General features: G+C 52.7%; 3 protein-coding genes across 3 annotated transcripts; 2 read left to right on the top strand and 1 right to left on the bottom strand.

The window, feature by feature from the left end:
• Nucleotides 1-3239: 3239 nt before the first annotated feature.
• J4E88_003334 (uncharacterized protein) lies at nucleotides 3240-4469 on the bottom strand (the record flags this gene model as incomplete). The annotated part of the gene is made up of 1 exon (XM_049396987.1): nucleotides 3240-4469. One exon carries the CDS (start codon nucleotides 4467-4469, stop codon nucleotides 3240-3242), a length of 1230 nt encoding a protein of 409 aa, XP_049257329.1.
• A 428-nt stretch (nucleotides 4470-4897) lies between these two features.
• Nucleotides 4898-7648, top strand: J4E88_003335 (uncharacterized protein; the record flags this gene model as incomplete). Its single annotated transcript, XM_049396988.1, has 2 exons — nucleotides 4898-5059; nucleotides 5111-7648. The coding sequence occupies 2 exons, from the start codon at nucleotides 4898-4900 to the stop codon at nucleotides 7646-7648; spliced, it is 2700 nt and encodes an 899-aa protein (XP_049257330.1).
• Nucleotides 7649-14897: 7249 nt separating this feature from the next.
• J4E88_003336 (uncharacterized protein) lies at nucleotides 14898-15629 on the top strand (the record flags this gene model as incomplete). Its single annotated transcript, XM_049396989.1, has 1 exon — nucleotides 14898-15629. The coding sequence occupies one exon, from the start codon at nucleotides 14898-14900 to the stop codon at nucleotides 15627-15629; it is 732 nt and encodes a 243-aa protein (XP_049257331.1).
• Between the last annotated feature and the right edge of the window lie 1028 nt (nucleotides 15630-16657).

The following is a 16657-nucleotide window of genomic DNA, read 5'->3' on the forward strand; positions in this document are numbered from 1 at the left end:
AGGCTCCATCGCTCTTGAAAGCGCCTAGCCTTATGTTCGCGATAACATTCTTCCATCCAGATACTTTCCTTGGCCGCAAACTTATCACACATCCGGTTTCCGTACTCACGTGCTTCGCGCATGAACCGACGGTCGACAGGGGCAAGATGAGCCAGGAAGGGCTGGTAGTGAAACACGTCTCTGCCATTGCAACTTCGACGTAAGCTCTCACGGACCAGCAAGGAGTGCCTATTGTTGCCTGCAGAATCGGGAGTAATGAACAGTAGGCCGCAGTAGCCTGCAACTATGCCCATACATATAAGCCGTGGGATTCACACTTCCTTGCCTGCTCGCTCGACGGACTCTTTCTCCTCAACACCAGGAGAATCCAATCGAATCGCTGTAGTCTTACACGCGCATCAGTACACTACTCCAACAATTTTGACATCCGCCCGCTACGCCACCAGAACTATCACTAAGTGCCACTTCAATCATGACCGCGCCCTCGACACCGTTCAACAGAATGCCTTCGAACACGTCCTCGAACATTCTGTTCCGTCTTCCTGCCGAACTACGGCAAATCATTTTCTCGTATCTTGGATTCCCAGTTGGAGGACATATATGGATTGACTGTGACGAATACCCTTATCGCAGGAAGGCTGTGCGACACAAATTTTGGAAGTGTCCGAGAAGGGCTCATGCAGACAAATGTAACATCGAAGTGCGTCACAAGATTGCGAAGGTGCGATTTGATGACTGCTATCCAAGCAAGGGCATGTCGGCTCATATCGAACTCAAGCCCCGTCAATTATATCGTGCTCGGATAATGGAGCCAAGTCTACTCAAGGTAGACAAAAGACTTAGGACGGAGCTCATGGACCTGGTGTTTGGAAATTATGACGTAGAGTTCTATGGGCCCTTGACAGACGACACTGCCTTCCAGTTCGACGACAGCTCTCGGCCCCGTTGCGCGATCGAACCAAGTTGCTTAGGCCTAATTCCTTCGACGATGGCACATATGACGTCCATCATTCTACTCGGCAGTTGTCACGGCCATACAGGGCGCGAAAATGCATGGAAAGAAGACTGCCAATCTCTTCGGTTCATCGCTAAGCACGCTATCAATATGCGCTGCCTGACTTATAGTACGTGGGAAGGCTCGTTTTACCGAATGTCTACCGAAGGCATCATGGCGCTAGTACAGACGATTCGGAAGGTCACGATTACAGCAAAGAAGCTCGAGAGACTTCGGATCCTGTGGAAGAGTCGTTATGGCTACTCCAAGAAGGAATGGGAGAAGGAGATTATGGTTTTGAACAAACTCCAATGGGGTGCGGTTGTGCTTGAGATTTGGCAGATTCTGGACGGACTTAGAGATGAGGAAGAAACTCGCTCGGAGCGTTATGAGGCTGAGATAGCTATGGAGTATTTTCGGATACTTCCAAGGCGCCGCAGACGCCTATAAGACGGAGTATAGCGATTGCGGTAGCTGCATACAGCGAATACAAAGGCGTCTGATTTTGTTTCTCTATTAAGACTATAATACAAAAGTCATCCTGTTCACCTGCACATCTTCTAGCTTGTATAAAGCGTGAGTGTTAAACAACCAACCTTCGCTAGGCGCAAGAACAAACAAATAACTGTTATAGAGAGTAAGAAGGTGCTAAAAGCAACATTATAATAATATATAGCTAGTGTGTAAGTAGTAAAAATTAGATAGTTTAGGGTATAATAAAGAAGTAGTTAAAATTTAAAAGTTATACGTATAAAAGCGTTAAAGAGCGCTTAAAGAGCTAAAATAGATAGTACTATAGTTATAATATATGCGATAAACAGTTGTATAGTAGCGAAAGGACTAACTTAGTTAGCAAATGACCGTTAGACTTAGCGCTCCAATAACTAACGAGATCTCTCACGAACCGTGCGGGCTTTGCTGCCTGCACAAGCTGCAACTATCTCTCAACAGGCAGTACTATAATAGCCCGTAACTGCCCGCGTGCTCCCATAAAATCAGCCACGAGTTAGGCACTTCCTGATCTTTCGCACCCAATCGTCAACACACGATGACACTCCAGCCCCGACGGTCTCACTTGCTCTTCAGTGCAATGCTACAGCACCTTCACATCCTCGTCTCTTCATTCATGCCACCAATACCACGATCTATGACCAAGCCGGATCTAATACTGCCTTCGGCGCCGCCGCCCATCGCCGCATCTACGGATATGTCTACGAATACGTCCCCGGATCTCTTCTCTCGTCTTCCTGCCGAAGTGCGCGATATGGTATACTCTCACCTCGGCTTCCCTGTCGGAGGCTACGTCTGGATCGACTGTCCTGGCTACTGGTGCAACGACTGCTCCTACGCGTCACACTTCACCCACGATTCCAATAGCAAGCATCCAAGAATGCGGCACGCAAGCAACGGAGTATTCCAAGTGCGCCGGAAGATTCGGAAATTGCAGTTCTCCTGCAGGCAACGGAATATGGAGGGCATGCGTGCTTGCCTCGTTAAGCCCAATGACGGTGACGGTGACGATTCATCGGATGACCAAGATGTTTGGGTAAATGCTTTCAATTACTGGTACCTAACGGAGATGAGTATACTTGGCGTGAATAAGGAGATCCGGGCTGAGCTTCTGGATCTGATGTTCAGCCGCACTGAGATCGATTTCGACGATGTGCTGACATTGAGGCCCTTCCCTCAGATTCCTTTCGCGTTACCTCCTCGCGTCCAATGGCCAGATACGTTGTTCTGGCTGCGCCTTCTCCCGTCGACATTGGCACACATGACATCAATTACTATCTCGTCGGGGCAAGGACCAGTAGCAGACTACCGGTCTCTTTCCTTCATCGCTACACACGTAATTAACTTGCGACGATTGACCTTCGTATGGTCATATTACTATCAAGACATCGACATGGCCAACCGTCTAGTGGAGACGCTCGAGCATGTTGATATGATCGCAAAGAAGCTCCAGACGCTGCGGATTGTCGTAAAAAAGTGGATTAGAAAAGATCGGACGTTTGTACTAGAAAGGCCAAAATGGGGCTTTACTGGGTCAGACATTCGGAGGCTGGTGGACGGAGTAAGAACGAGAAGCTGAATAGCAGGAAAGAAGTAGGGCATTAAAGTAGCCGATAGGGCGAGATGAGAGGTTTCATGACTTGCAGATGTAAGTGCGTGCTTGATAGAAGCCATGGAGTACCTTCACGATAAGATTTTAGATTACACAATCGTGTGGAGACCTACGTAATGTAATCTATGCCACCTTGTTCGTAACTTCGACGAACTTTTGCCACTCGGTGTACGCCGCTCCACTTGAGATTGCCCACTTGGCTCTCCTGACGCCCTCTTTCCAGCGTCCACCTCCAGGGCCAACCTCTTTGATGACATTGCCGTCATCACCCTCGCCCATGTCACTGGTATCCGCATCGCAGATACCACTGACAACGAACAGCGCCGCGGTGTTGATGTAGACGAAGTGTAAGATCGGGTCATCCGGCGGAACCTCACCCATCAAGATCTTCATCAAGATCTGGGCGTTCTGTTCGGGCGATTGTCCAGGACTGACTTCACTCAGCGGGTGCTCGGGTAGCCCGAAGTCCGCTGGAGTTACAGTGAAGTAGTTGATGTTGGTTTCCCCTGTCGAGGGATCTTCAACTAACCGCCAGCAGTGCGTTGGCCCAGCGCACGAGAGCTCGTCCAGTTCCTCGTCACCGCAGATTATCATGCCCTTTCTGCAGCCCGACTGCTTCAGCGACTCGGCGAAATCAGGGCCGATCTCTTTTCTCGCTACGCCCAGCACACGCGCTTCGATCAAATCGTGTAGCGGGTTTGCCAGGGGACCGAGAAGATTGAAGATGGTGCGCCAGCCCAATTGCCTTCGGATGGAAGCAGCGTGTCTGGCCCCAGGGTGGAAGATTGGGGCGAATAGGAAAGCGTAGTTTGTCTTTGAGTAGATTTCGTAGATGGTCTTGGGTGCGATGGCGGTGATGACCGGTGGTTTAGGGGGTGCGCAAGACAGGAGATCTGCTGAACCAGAACGTGATGTCGATGCTTTGTTGCCATGCTTTGCGATCATGAGGAGAGCACTGGCGAGGATGGACGACGTAGTGCTGATGTTGAAAGTGTTGTGGGAGTCACCTCCTGTACCGACTATGTCGCACAACCCTCCCTGGTAGGAACCCTCTTTCCTTCCCCGTTGGCTGATGAGTTCTTGAAGACCCTTGACGTCAATACCAGTAGCATAGTCGCGCATCGCCTTGGAGCATTTTGCCAATACTTCTGCTTGTCTGTCTTGGTCTGTGAAGTGGAGACATGTCAACAGCGCTCCAGTCTGAACTTCGGATAGACTGTTTGTGAAGATCAAGGAGAGGGCTGCTGCAATCTCGTCGGCTGTTGGTTTGGTCGTCGGTGACTCATGCCACAGTCGTTTGAGAAGAGGTGTGATGGATATTTTGGAATCCTCATCGCCTGCTTCGGTAGCCATGATGTGGAATGGTAGTCGTGGTCCTTGCGCGCTTGCCTTACTCCAGCATATGCGAGCTGGCGGGGTAGTTGGTGGGGGATGTGCTGGTAGTGACGACGTATTCCAAGTGGTGTTCTTGGTATGTCGAGGTTAGGACCGAATTGATGTGTGATGTAAAAGACCCTGAATCAAAGCAACCAGTTGAGTCACAGCATGGCCGCACGGAGGTGCTTCCAAAGTCCGCATTTGTGTCGCAATATGCACCACGATGAAGGCTCCACCGCGCTAGTCCGCAAGCCGTTAGCCACACAAAACGCCGATGCCAAGGCCTCCAAAATCTCGACTCAGTGCTCTCGCGAGCGACTGGAATCTTTTCAAGGTCATGACGGTCAGAGTTTCTTCTCTGACGGACCTTGTAGCTCCACCCTCCGCGACACCGACCAAACCAAATGGGGCAGAAGCGAACCCATGCCGAGACCAAGGATGGCTTCAAGAAGCCTTCTCCGGATAAGAACCGGATGAGCGCGAAGAACGACAAGAAGCATGGCGCGCGCAACGACAAGAAAGACACGCGCAAGGACGGTGACGCGAAGAAGCCGCGGTCGCAGTTGGTGCGCATTATCAAGAGAAGAAAAACTCATCACGAAGCTAACCTGTGATAGCTGCTCAAGCCGCAGCCAGAATGGCATGCGATAGAGTTGCCAGCGCTCCCGACCGTCGAGAATCCCACGATCCCGCCCCGCTACATCATCGACAACATCCACGAGTATGCCATCAAGCTCCTCGACGCAGAGGCCAGCGAGTATGCAGCCACCCACTTGGCCAAGGACTCATCGCATAAGTTCATGTCGACCGTCATGGAGTCTGGTACCATGGAGGATAAGGTGTCCGCGTTGACCTTGTTGGTTCAAGAGTCGCCGCTGCACACGCAAAAGGCCTTTGGCCAGCTCATGGGTCTGTCGCAGAAGAAGAGCAGAAATGCTGCCATGCAGGCTTTGGCTGCGCTGAAGGATTTGCTGGGTCAGGGTGTTCTGCTCCCACCAGACCGAAAGCTCAAGGCTTTTGCGCGACAGCCAGGCCTGACTGCGGCACTGCAAGGAAAGAACGTACAATGGAGAGCAGGCGATAAGCTGCCGGGCGCCCTGGAGAAGACACATCTGATTGTGTGGGCGTATGAGGACTGGCTGAAGAAACAATACTTCGAGCTGCTGAAGATTCTGGAAACTTGGTCCAACGACGAAGTCGAATACTCGCGCAACCGTGCCGTCACATATGTCTGGGAGCTGCTGAAGGAGAAGCCGGAACAGGAAGAGAACCTCTTGCGCCTGCTCATCAACAAGCTTGGAGACAAGGAAAAGAAGGTCGCGTCAAGGGCGTCGTACCTGCTGCTCCAGCTCCAGATTACCCACCCGCTCATGAAGAACGTCATCATCAGCTCCATCGAATCCGATCTCATTTTCCGACCGAACCAGAGCGGCGTTGCCAAATACTACGCCATCATTACACTCAACCAGACCGTTCTCAGCTTGAAGGAGCCCGAGGTCGCCAACAAGCTTATCGAAATCTACTTCAGCATCTTCCTTGGGCTGCTGAAGAAGCAGAAAGAGCACGAGAAGGAAGAGAAGAGGATAAACAAGTACGGTCACGTTCAGGGAGGTGGTGGTCAGCCTGGAAAGATGGCCAAGCAGAAGGCTGAAAAGGCGGCAACCATGGCCTTCAAGGTCGAGGACGAGTCGCGAGAGAAGCTGATCTCTGCCATCTTAACAGGTGTCAACCGTGCATTCCCATTCGCTAAAACCGACGACGCAAAGTTTGAGGAGCAGCTCAACATGATCTTCGAAGTCACGCACTCCTCCAACTTCAACACCAGTATACAGGCCATGACACTCATCCAGCAGATCTCTGCGACAAAGCACTACTCCGCGGATCGCTTCTACAGAACTCTGTACGAATCTCTTTTGGATCCACGACTGATGACAACCTCAAAGCACATCATGTTCTTGAACTTGCTCTACCGCTCGCTCAAGGCCGATACCAGCATCAAGCGTGTCAAGGCCTTCGTCAAGCGCTTACTCCAGATCATCCACATGCACGAGCCGCCTTTCATCTGTGGTGTTCTGTACCTCGTCAACGAACTGATAGCTACCTTCCCGACCATCAAAACCATGTTGTCAACGCCTGAAGACCATGCCGACGATAGCGGCGATGAGCACTACGAGGACGTTGATGAGGACAAGGAGCCAACGACTAAGAAGGTAGAAGAGAAGCCTGCACAAGTGACCTACGACTCCCGGAAACGAGACCCAGAATACGCGCATGCTGATCTGTCTTGTCTATGGGAGTTGCTGCCACTGCAAGCACACTACCACCCTTCTGTTCACGTCCTGGCCTCCAAGATTGTCAACCAGGAACCCATCAAGGAGAAACCTGACCCGACTATCTACACTCTCATGAACTTCCTCGACAAGTTCTCCTTCCGCAACGCAAAGACAAAGGCCCCTGGTATACATGGTTCTTCGATCATGCAGCCTATGTCTGGAACTTCCAAGGCCGCGTCTTACCTCATTACCGCCCGGGACGGCGACCGCACGCACGACCCGCTCAACTCTGAGCAGTTCTGGCGACGCAAGGTCGACGATGTCCGTGTTGACGAAGTGTTCTTCCATACATACTTCGAGAAATCCGGCAAAGCCAAGCAAGCTGACAGGAAGACGAAGAAGAAGAATAAGAACAAGGACGACAGCGATGAAGGAAGCGACGATGATGATGAGATCTGGCAGGCGCTTGTCAAGAGTCGTCCGGATGTTGAAGGCGATGGTGGTGACGATGACGACCTCAGCGACTTCGATATGGATGACATGATGAGCGACGACGAGGCCGGAGGCATGGATGGCGGTGTCGAACTTAACCTTGGCAGCGATGATGATGAGGATATGGTGGAAGAAGAAGAAGAAGAAGCTGTCGGTGGCCAGCACCAAGACGACGATGACGACGACTTTGAGAACTTCGACCTCGACGACGAAGACGCCTTCATGGACAGCGACGCCGACGTTCCCGTCGAACTCAACCTAGGCGGCGATGACGACGAAGACAAGGACAAGGACGGCCGCAAGAGCAAGAAGAGGAAGCTCAAGAGCCTGCCTACTTTCGCTTCTATGGAAGACTACGCGAAGATTATCGGCGATGACGATAGCGAGTAGCTGGGTCTTTTGTAGGGCGTAGGGAAAAAGCAGGTGCGAGGAGTCAGTCTTGTAGTAATGCTGATGCGATTCATCAAGTGGCGTTGTTCGTCTTGTCCATGGCTTGAGTTTTATTGTAGATATCCCATACCCTTGTAATGGACGAGTTCATAGATCATAGCGAGTGTGTTCATCGCTGTTACTGATGTTTGGGTGCATGCACTAGATATGTTGCCTGGTTAGACTCCTGCCTAACTTAGCGTAATTCTTCGACGCCCAGTAGTTGATTCACACCTACATTGTCAGATCTGCAGTGTATTAATATAGCTACTTCGCATTGGATCTTATCTGGACTGAGCGAGGTTGTCTGGATACTACAATAGTTGCAATGTCTAAGCAAGATACGAGAGTGAGGTGGGAACCTCACATATCCCGCAGTGAAGTAGTGGTTGAGACACCTTAGTATCCAATTTTTCGAAAGAGTATGGAAAGTACGTTTCTAGGTCTGGCTTTACAAGCTCTCGAAATTCTTGAGCATACAAGCTTACTTTCTGTAAAAACAACATGCCACACCAGCTACAGAAATATCACACAGGAAGTCCGTACATATGTCAAACAGAATGTACATTGTGTAGGACGAACATCCCATCCACAACCTCTATCCAGAGTTTGGCGTTTGCGGACACTTTGAAAAGATGAGAAGGGGGCAGATAGCTTGCATTTTAACCCGAAGCCCCTTCCTCCCCTCTTATAGCATTGCCCCATCCACCCAGATGTAGATGCAAATCGAGGAATCTCATGAACAGAAATCTGGGGGCATATCCAACACCCCCAAAACCTCGCACCTCCTCAACGGACTATCGCCATCGCCATCCCGTCCCTCGAGCTCAACAGCCTCACTCTTTCACTTCCATCCCGTCTCTTGAAGCCCAAGAACACGTATGCAACTCCATCCCGTCTCTTGAGGCCCAACAAAAACACTCATTCGAACCTCATTCAAACCTCATGAAAGCATCATGTCCCGAGGTCGTTCTCACGATCACTAAACCTCTGCATCGGCGTTCAAGACCGAGAAAGGCCATCTCGCATGGTGTACCATGCGAATGTTCATGTCAAGATGTAAGAACCCAAGAAGCCCAAGCACCCCAAGAACCCTTTTCCGATTAATGATCAAGGCCTCGCCCATCCCGCCTCGCCTCCCCCCGCGCACTTCCCCGTTCCGACACTGACTATAGCGCGCGCGTGCAGCCTCAATCTCCGCGTTTCACTATAACTATACCTAATCCATAGATTGCCGAAAGATGCCAAAACTAGTCTATGCAGGAAATAGGCATGGTCTCCCTGCTTCCAAGTACGCGATCTAGATTCCGTGTTACCATTACCATTACTATGCGCATTCTACAACAGAAGCCAGGACTAGTCTATGCAGGAAATAGGCATGGTCTCCCTGCCTCTGAGTACGCGATTCACCTCCACATCACCTACTCATTCTACAACAGAAGCCTGAATTAGTCTATGCATGAAATAGCAATGGGTCTCCCTGCTTCTAGTACATGAGTTCAGCTCAGCCCGCGCGTACTTTGCTCTGACAACAACATGACACCTGGGCATGTCCATGGGTATGGTGAGCGGCGAGAACTCCGCGTGAGGAGCATTTACCACTTGACTACTGCGTTTATTCCAGCCCGTGCTGACCAATTTATCACTTGACCATTTCTATAGGAGAAGGAACTAGTGATGCGCGAGATGACTACGGTCTCCTTGCTGAGGATACATATTTCAGGCCGCCAGTTCACCACTTTGACCCAGAGATAAGCGATACGCCGCATTATGATCGTTCGAATAGTCTGCAGTAGACAGCAAGTCGCGTATGCGATATCATTACAAAGTCTAGACACAGGCCTAGGTTTGGGCAGGGTACGGAGCATGTCTCAGGCCTGAACATTTTGTATTTCCAAAAAGGGAAGAAGTGCATGCGACACTCGAAAACCTACTTTCAGCACCCTGGCCTTAGATCTGAGCTGCATTGAGATGCGCTCCGGAGAAATGCTGCTTAAGCGAAAAGTTTATATGGTAGCATAAGAAGAAGACAGTGTATGTACGGGTGCGGGAGCATGGTCTGAATCCGGGTTAGAAGAGATATTGTTGAGAGTTACGAATTACGACGTAGGAGTGCATCAATCCAGACATACCGTTGTAAAGAGTCGCCAACGCAGCGCATCTACCTACCCGATCTCCATCTCCCCCAGCGGAACTTTCACCCGCGACCAATCCCCGACTGACGAAAACCATCCCGCGGAAATCGAAAGTGACAAGGTACACAATCCATCCGGCAGGTGGATTTCGGGTACGCCACCTTACCTAAAGACCATCTCACACATGAAATTCGGGGGCGTTGGGGAACATGCATTCTGACTCGGCATCTTGAGTCGCAGAGTACCACGAATAGAAACAGCAATTGACTACCCCCGGCGATGATAACGTCAAACAATGCAAGTGGGGACCGACCTTCCCGGGATCGCAAAGACTCTCCGTTCGATGTTCGGTAATTAAGCGAAAAAACGGATGTCCCGATGCAACGCGTAAGTTTTTCGCTTTCGCATTGGGGGTGCGCGGGTTGTAGTGGGGATTTGAGCGGGTTGGTGGTTGGGAATCTATGAGGCGGAAGAGTGTCATGTGTAAAAGATACCAAGGAGAGCAAGCCTCAACCGAGCAAAGACAAGGGGGTTGGTTGGACCGCGGATGAGATGCGATGTGATGTGTGACACGGAGGAGATGCCCGGTAGAAGACGTCAGAGGGACGACTCGTTGCGCTCGCTTATGCCGGTCATGATGCTTGTGAGTCGGCCTATTGCTCGGTGTAATGAGGTCAGGCTGAGTCTCGACATCGCGAAGGAATGCTGCGTGACTGTTGAGCTTTGCAGAAGGTGTGGATTTTCGCTTCAGTTGCTTGGGGCGGAGTCTTGGAGGTGTAACTTGATGGGGTTGTCGATGCGCGTTTCAGCTCAGCGATGCGCGGTCACGACTCGCATTATTCATGGCGCACATCATACGATGGTTTGACAGCGGACGGCTTGGTCGCTACCAGGAGACATGCTGCGGGTCATCGAAACTGCGGTGACTGCATTGGAGGGTGACCGATTATTGACAGCTACATTTCCTTGGATTGCGTAAGCTACACAAAGAATAGACCTACGCCATGGTCCGTATGTCTTGTGAACATTACAGCTCATAGAACGATGGTCCAGATCTGCCACTGTTCAAGGGATGCAATGCTGACCAACCCCAACCCCTGGCAAACCGGATAACGACCTCTTCCGGCATGCATCATGACAACTTTCAAAGGGTCCATAGATGGCGTAATTGAATCTCGCAGAACCATGCCCCAGCGTTGTTGAGAATGAGATGGCGCGCGCTCGAAGGATTGGAGATCTTCATGAAGCATTGATACCGCTGCGGAGAGCCGCCCCGCACGAATGCGAACCTTGTGTTGAGTTGGGAACCTGGCGCATAATCATTACACGGTGGACCACAGAGTGCTGGGTGTGATCCTAGGGTCGCTCAGTGCTGAGAGGTCGGGAGCAAAAGAAAAAGGGTTACAATGAACAGCTCCTTCCCACGTGGATTGACTTGGGTGTAGTGTAAGCGCGGGGAGGCGGGACAACCTAGCGCGACCTGTTTCTCAGATATGCTACGGTTACTCGGCAACGGTCGACGCCTCACGGGTGGTTGGTCCGGGGCGTTCTGACCAATAACGCAGCTTGGAGCGGGGTTTCGAGTAAGAGACCCTCATTCCGGAGCTTGCTCCTCGCTTCTGGAGGGGTCAATAGCTCCCTTGAAAGACCCTGCAATCAATGGTTGAGCTCAAGACGGCATATGTGGAATGAGAGGCGTAAAAAACTAATGTAAGCAGGAGTCTGGAGTTTGCGCGCTTGCCGTAGTTCGAACGTGGAAGTGAGAGCGACTAGACTTTGCTAAGATCGGCTATCAACCTACGAGAACACGGCTCTTTCGACACCGAATATCTTCGGAATTAGTGGCGCCACGGGACAACTGATCTCAAACCACGTCGCTTAACGGCTTTTACGTGACGTATGCTAGTTTTGTGGCTAAAACGATATTGATCGGCAATATGGGTTTGTGTTGTCCATGTCGTAGGTGTTGTGTATGAACCTTGCGATTTATGCGGGACTACTGGTGACAATACGCGTACATGGTCTGGAGCTGACGATGGACTATCCAGGGTCCAGTTCGTAACCAGGAGCTTGTCCAGGGACGTTGCTGGAGAGCGCTGGGGATGACTTGACTGGGTAGGAACATGTTTCCCTCTTCCCATGCGGCCAGGATGTTTCCAATTACGGCGACAGGCATCTGTAAGGCAAGCAAGCGGATGTGAATGCCGCGTTGGGCTCTCGCAGTTCTACTCTACTCGATACCCATGCAGATATGCTAGGAAGAGTGCAATAGCCGATGGATATGCCCTAGGCTGGATAAACGGGAGTGATGGAGTGCCATCTATGACTTCTTGGTCACGATATCGTTGAGCACTTACAGTTCAGAGTAGCGCCAACCGTGAAAACGCTGCTCGGAGTATACTCCAGCAACTCTCATTCGACACAGCGCGGACGACCTGCTAACGGATACTGAGTGGGGTATATGGTTGCCAAGAATAGAGAATGGAGCTCCCTGGAAAATCGGTATACAGACGATGTAAGGTGGGGCGCGCTTCTTTTGCGACAATGGGTTCACGATGGTATTGGCATCCAAACAGTTCGCAGTGACTATCAGTAGAGATGTGCAAGACGGCGCGAAACGGCTGTTTGGGTCAGATCAAAAGGAATTCCGAAGATGCGGGCGCAATCTGACATCCTGGACGTGTTGATCTTGTGGAGAGCTGAGGCCGCCGGACGTTGAGAGCTCTCGCGCTTGTGAAGACGCCATCAATTCATCTGCAGGGTCTTCAAGTGGGCGCATCGTCTTGCACCAATGGCAGCTGGGGCACACAGAGGAATAGTGCACGGAGAGAGATGCGCGAGCAGAGCATGCGGCGAAGAAGCAATTTGGCGTTAGCTGAACGCGGTGAGCATCTTGAGTTCCCAGATTAACGAGGAAAAAGCAGCTGTGGCAGGGGCCAAGCGCGCAGTACCGTGGAACATTTCAGGAGGATCTATGGCTGAAGACGAGGCTGGCATTGGCCAAGATCGCATCTCATCTCTCAGATGTTGGGCGGGACGATCACGAAGCACCGGGCTGGTCCACGTGGCTGCGTGGCGCCCTTGCTCCCATCAGCAAAAGGATGGAGATCGCGATGTTGGCCCAAAGTCGGTGAGATATTGGACAGCGTATCGGCATAAGGTGCAGCCATCACAGCAGGGGACCCCTCGTGCGGCCGGCTGGTAATTTTGCGCACATGAGGCAGCATGGGATTTGGCCATCGTGAGTTTCCCGATAAGGCAGGGCGGCAGTGGGGACCGGTGCCGAATGCGAGGCGTAAGGCACGGGGCAGGAGTGACATCAGCGTTTGTAAGAGAAGATTAACGCCGGGTCAGTCGGCGGCAGGAAGGGGGACTTGGGCGGGCCCTGCATAAAACAGCGATGGGAAAAGGCCGCGCGAGGGTGGCAGAGATCGTGATTCGGGCAGCCTTGAGGGGACAAAAGGACCGGATGGGTGGTGGCCGCGCAAAGTGAAAAGAAACGAAGCAGGCTAGGGCAGGGAGATCACGTCGATGTGGTGCAAAAACTCGATGGAGGGGTTCGGTCAGTGCTGCGCGGCTGCCGTTTCGAGGACGGCGCGCCAGGTCAAGAGTCTGGCCAGAGGAGTCTATGGGGCTTTTGCCGCTAAAAAGAGCGCCAGGGGCTGTGGCTGATGGCGGGCGCCCGACGTCATCTTTTTTGCGAGAATACCGATCCCCCACCAGATGACCCGATCACTGCTTAACGTCCAGCGGGGCGCTAGGCTGCGAGCGGATAGGTCGGAACGGCTGGCAGGGATGCGTAAGCGGAGAAGACCCTGATTCTGTATTACATCAGACCTAGCGACGTTATGCCGGCGCGTTGTTTTTCGAGTACCGAATGCGCTCGAGAATGCAGACCCTGGGGCGCTGAGAGGAGAGGAAGCTGGTATGACAGGCTCTGACGGTCTTGGTACGACTTGTCGCTGCTGTCGTTGCGATACACCGTGTAGTTGCGCTGTGTAGTTCTGTGGTGTCGCGATCTGTAGTGTCGACACCATGCGACCGATGCGATACATCATTCCGATGCGCATCCCCAAACAAAACAACTGACTCTTTGACGCCGACACGCACCGGCACCAGGCCGGCGGAGGGTGCGGGTGTGAGCTGGCACAGGGCCTGTTTCTTGCCATTGGCGCCCGAAGGTCGCAGAGTTCCTTGAAACTGCCCTCGAGATCTCGATCTCTCCTGAGCAGACGGCACCTGTCCGCCGCCGTAGCATTGGCCGGCGCAGTCTGCTACCGACGGGCAATCTTGCATGGCTTTCTTTTTCTGCACCACCCATGTCGACCCATGTCGATTGCAGGACCGCTGAAGCTTCGTCCCAGCAACCCAGCAGCACGCTCCGCGGTGCATCGCACTGAGTTCCACGGTGTCATGCGCTGATGCCGCTTCCTGGTCGGTCGCTCTTTCCTAGTGCGCGTCGCCTGCGAGCTGATCGCCGGCAGCCGGGGCCCCTGCCACTGCCTGGCGCTAGCGTCTTAGGGCGGACTGCACTTTCCCATCCCCACGCATGCAATTCTCAGTCCCTGATAGTGCCCTGATCCTGGGACCAGCGAACCCTGTGCTTCTGCCCTGCTTGTGCCTTGCCCAATATAACTTGCTCCCAGTCCCGCATCTGTCGTGTGGTGCTCCAGTAAGCTCTCTCCCAATTCACTCACCACGCCCGCTCCCCACCATCCACACCTGTCTCATTGTCGTGTCGACGTCAGTCGCCTGCCTCGCACATCACTCAAACATCACCCTGTATAAAGCGCGCCTCAACCACCCGGCCACCACTTTCACGTGCAGCCCATCGCTCTCTCTGCGAATTTGGTCGCTCCCCCACTGGCACGTGTTTGCTCAAAATGGACGCCTTGTCCGGCAAGAATTCGACAGGTCGCAGAGTGTCATTGCTAAACGACGGCCCGGCGCCTCCTCCTCAACTTGTCCGACTTCCCTCCATCACTCCTTCCCTCCAATCCCGGACCTCCAGTTACTCATCTTCACCCCTCGCCTCACCTCCTCGCCTGGTCCGCAGCGACTCTTCCGACTCGACTATGCAGACCCCGTCGCCCATCACGCCTGACTTCTCCTACGAGCCCGGCATGGACTCGCCTGTCTTCGCGCAAAATGGCTTCTTCGTCGACCAGAAGTTCGGCGTCCCCATGCATCAGTCGTCCGGCCCTCTTCCTTACCACACCAACCCTGCCCAGGCTGGCTACTTCAGACCCGACCACATGTCTGAGCACCCTGATCAAGCGGCGATGAACGCCCGCCCCAAGAAGAACAGCTACCCGTGCCCAATGGCCAAGCAGTTCGGCTGCAACGACTTCTTTACCACCTCTGGCCACGCTGCCCGTCACGCCAAGAAGCACACTGGCAAGAAGGACGCCTTCTGCCCCGAGTGCAACAAGGCCTTCACCCGCAAAGACAACATGGAGCAGCATCGCCGCACCCACCAAAGCGGCCGCAATGCCGCCAAGGGCGGTGAGCGCGACGTCAAGAAGGCTAAACACCAGGCAAAGCGCCCCAAGCCAGCCCCGCTCCAGTCTTCGACGATGCCTTCTCTGTCACAGCTTTCCATGGTAGACCCGTCGCTTCCCCTCAGCCCGTCCGGATTTTCCATGGCCCCCGCTGTTCAATCCACCGACTCTTTCCTCGAGTTCCCCAACAGCTCTCGGTACCCCGACCCGACTGCTTACAGCTACAACCCCGCTCCCGCCCAATACGGCGGTCTTGACGCACTCGCCATCGCAGCGAGTGGTGAGAAGCGCAAGTTTGAGTCATAGTCGCTCGTCTCATCTCTCTTTCACCGTTCATCTGATCACATCTCTGATCATCTCTTCGGGTCTTCACCTTAGACCACACGATTTCTGGAGCGAGGCGCTTAGGGCTACGACCACGATATCATGGAGTTCAAAAGTCCGACGGAACAATAGACGCACGCCGTCATGGCTACGAACGGACCTTGGCGTTTGGGAGCAGTGCGCATCGACGCACGCATTTCTTTTCTTTTATTGTATATACTACCAATTACTTCGGTACTTGGCCGCGCACAGCCTGTGTCCTTCTCAGCGGTCTCTCCGCTAGCATCCTCATGTTGCGCAGTTTACGTGGAGGATGTCATTCGAAGATAGGGATTAGGGCTCGGAACAGGCAACATGGATACCCGCCCTTACTCAAGGGGCATCAACCTTCGATTTCTCATAGTTCAAACACATCACGGATGTCCACGGAGTAATGCCGTGGCTTCCGAAAGAAAACAATACAAATAATTACCACAAACACATCTACCACCAAACTGCATTGTGACCTGTGCTCGGGTGACTGACCTCAACAGTCGGTCTGTACCATGGGTTGTTTCGGCCACAGCCGATCACCAACCTTACGGATAGCATTCACTTGCAGTTTTCACCTGCAATGGTGACGACAAGAAACGGCCGCGAACTGCGGATTGGTACCCCGCTGTCAGCTCATAGTTCGTGCCAAACGCACTATTGCCCGCTTCTCAACCATGGCACGCCAACATGTTCAGCCATACTAACATAGCGGGCGCGCCTCCGCGCTAGAATCTCTACCCCTCCAAAGCTTATGCCAGAGTCTCGTCCCATCAACACGCCACAGCGCTCTCATTCCGCCGCGCCTAGAGTCAGCCCACGTCGTCCAACGGTCTCGTCCTCAACCCTTTGCGCAGCGACGAAATCATCGGTAGAACCTGACGCTAGCGACCCACTAATAAAAGGCCTTTCACAACGCTGATGACCCTGCAGATCTTTTTCGAGCCTAGCTCTGAACCTTAACGATCTGCACAAGAACC

Source organism: Alternaria novae-zelandiae, assembly GCF_023758075.1.
Source record: "Alternaria novae-zelandiae strain BMP 2774 chromosome Unknown scaffold_5, whole genome shotgun sequence".
Taxonomy (NCBI): Eukaryota; Fungi; Ascomycota; class Dothideomycetes; order Pleosporales; family Pleosporaceae; genus Alternaria; species Alternaria novae-zelandiae.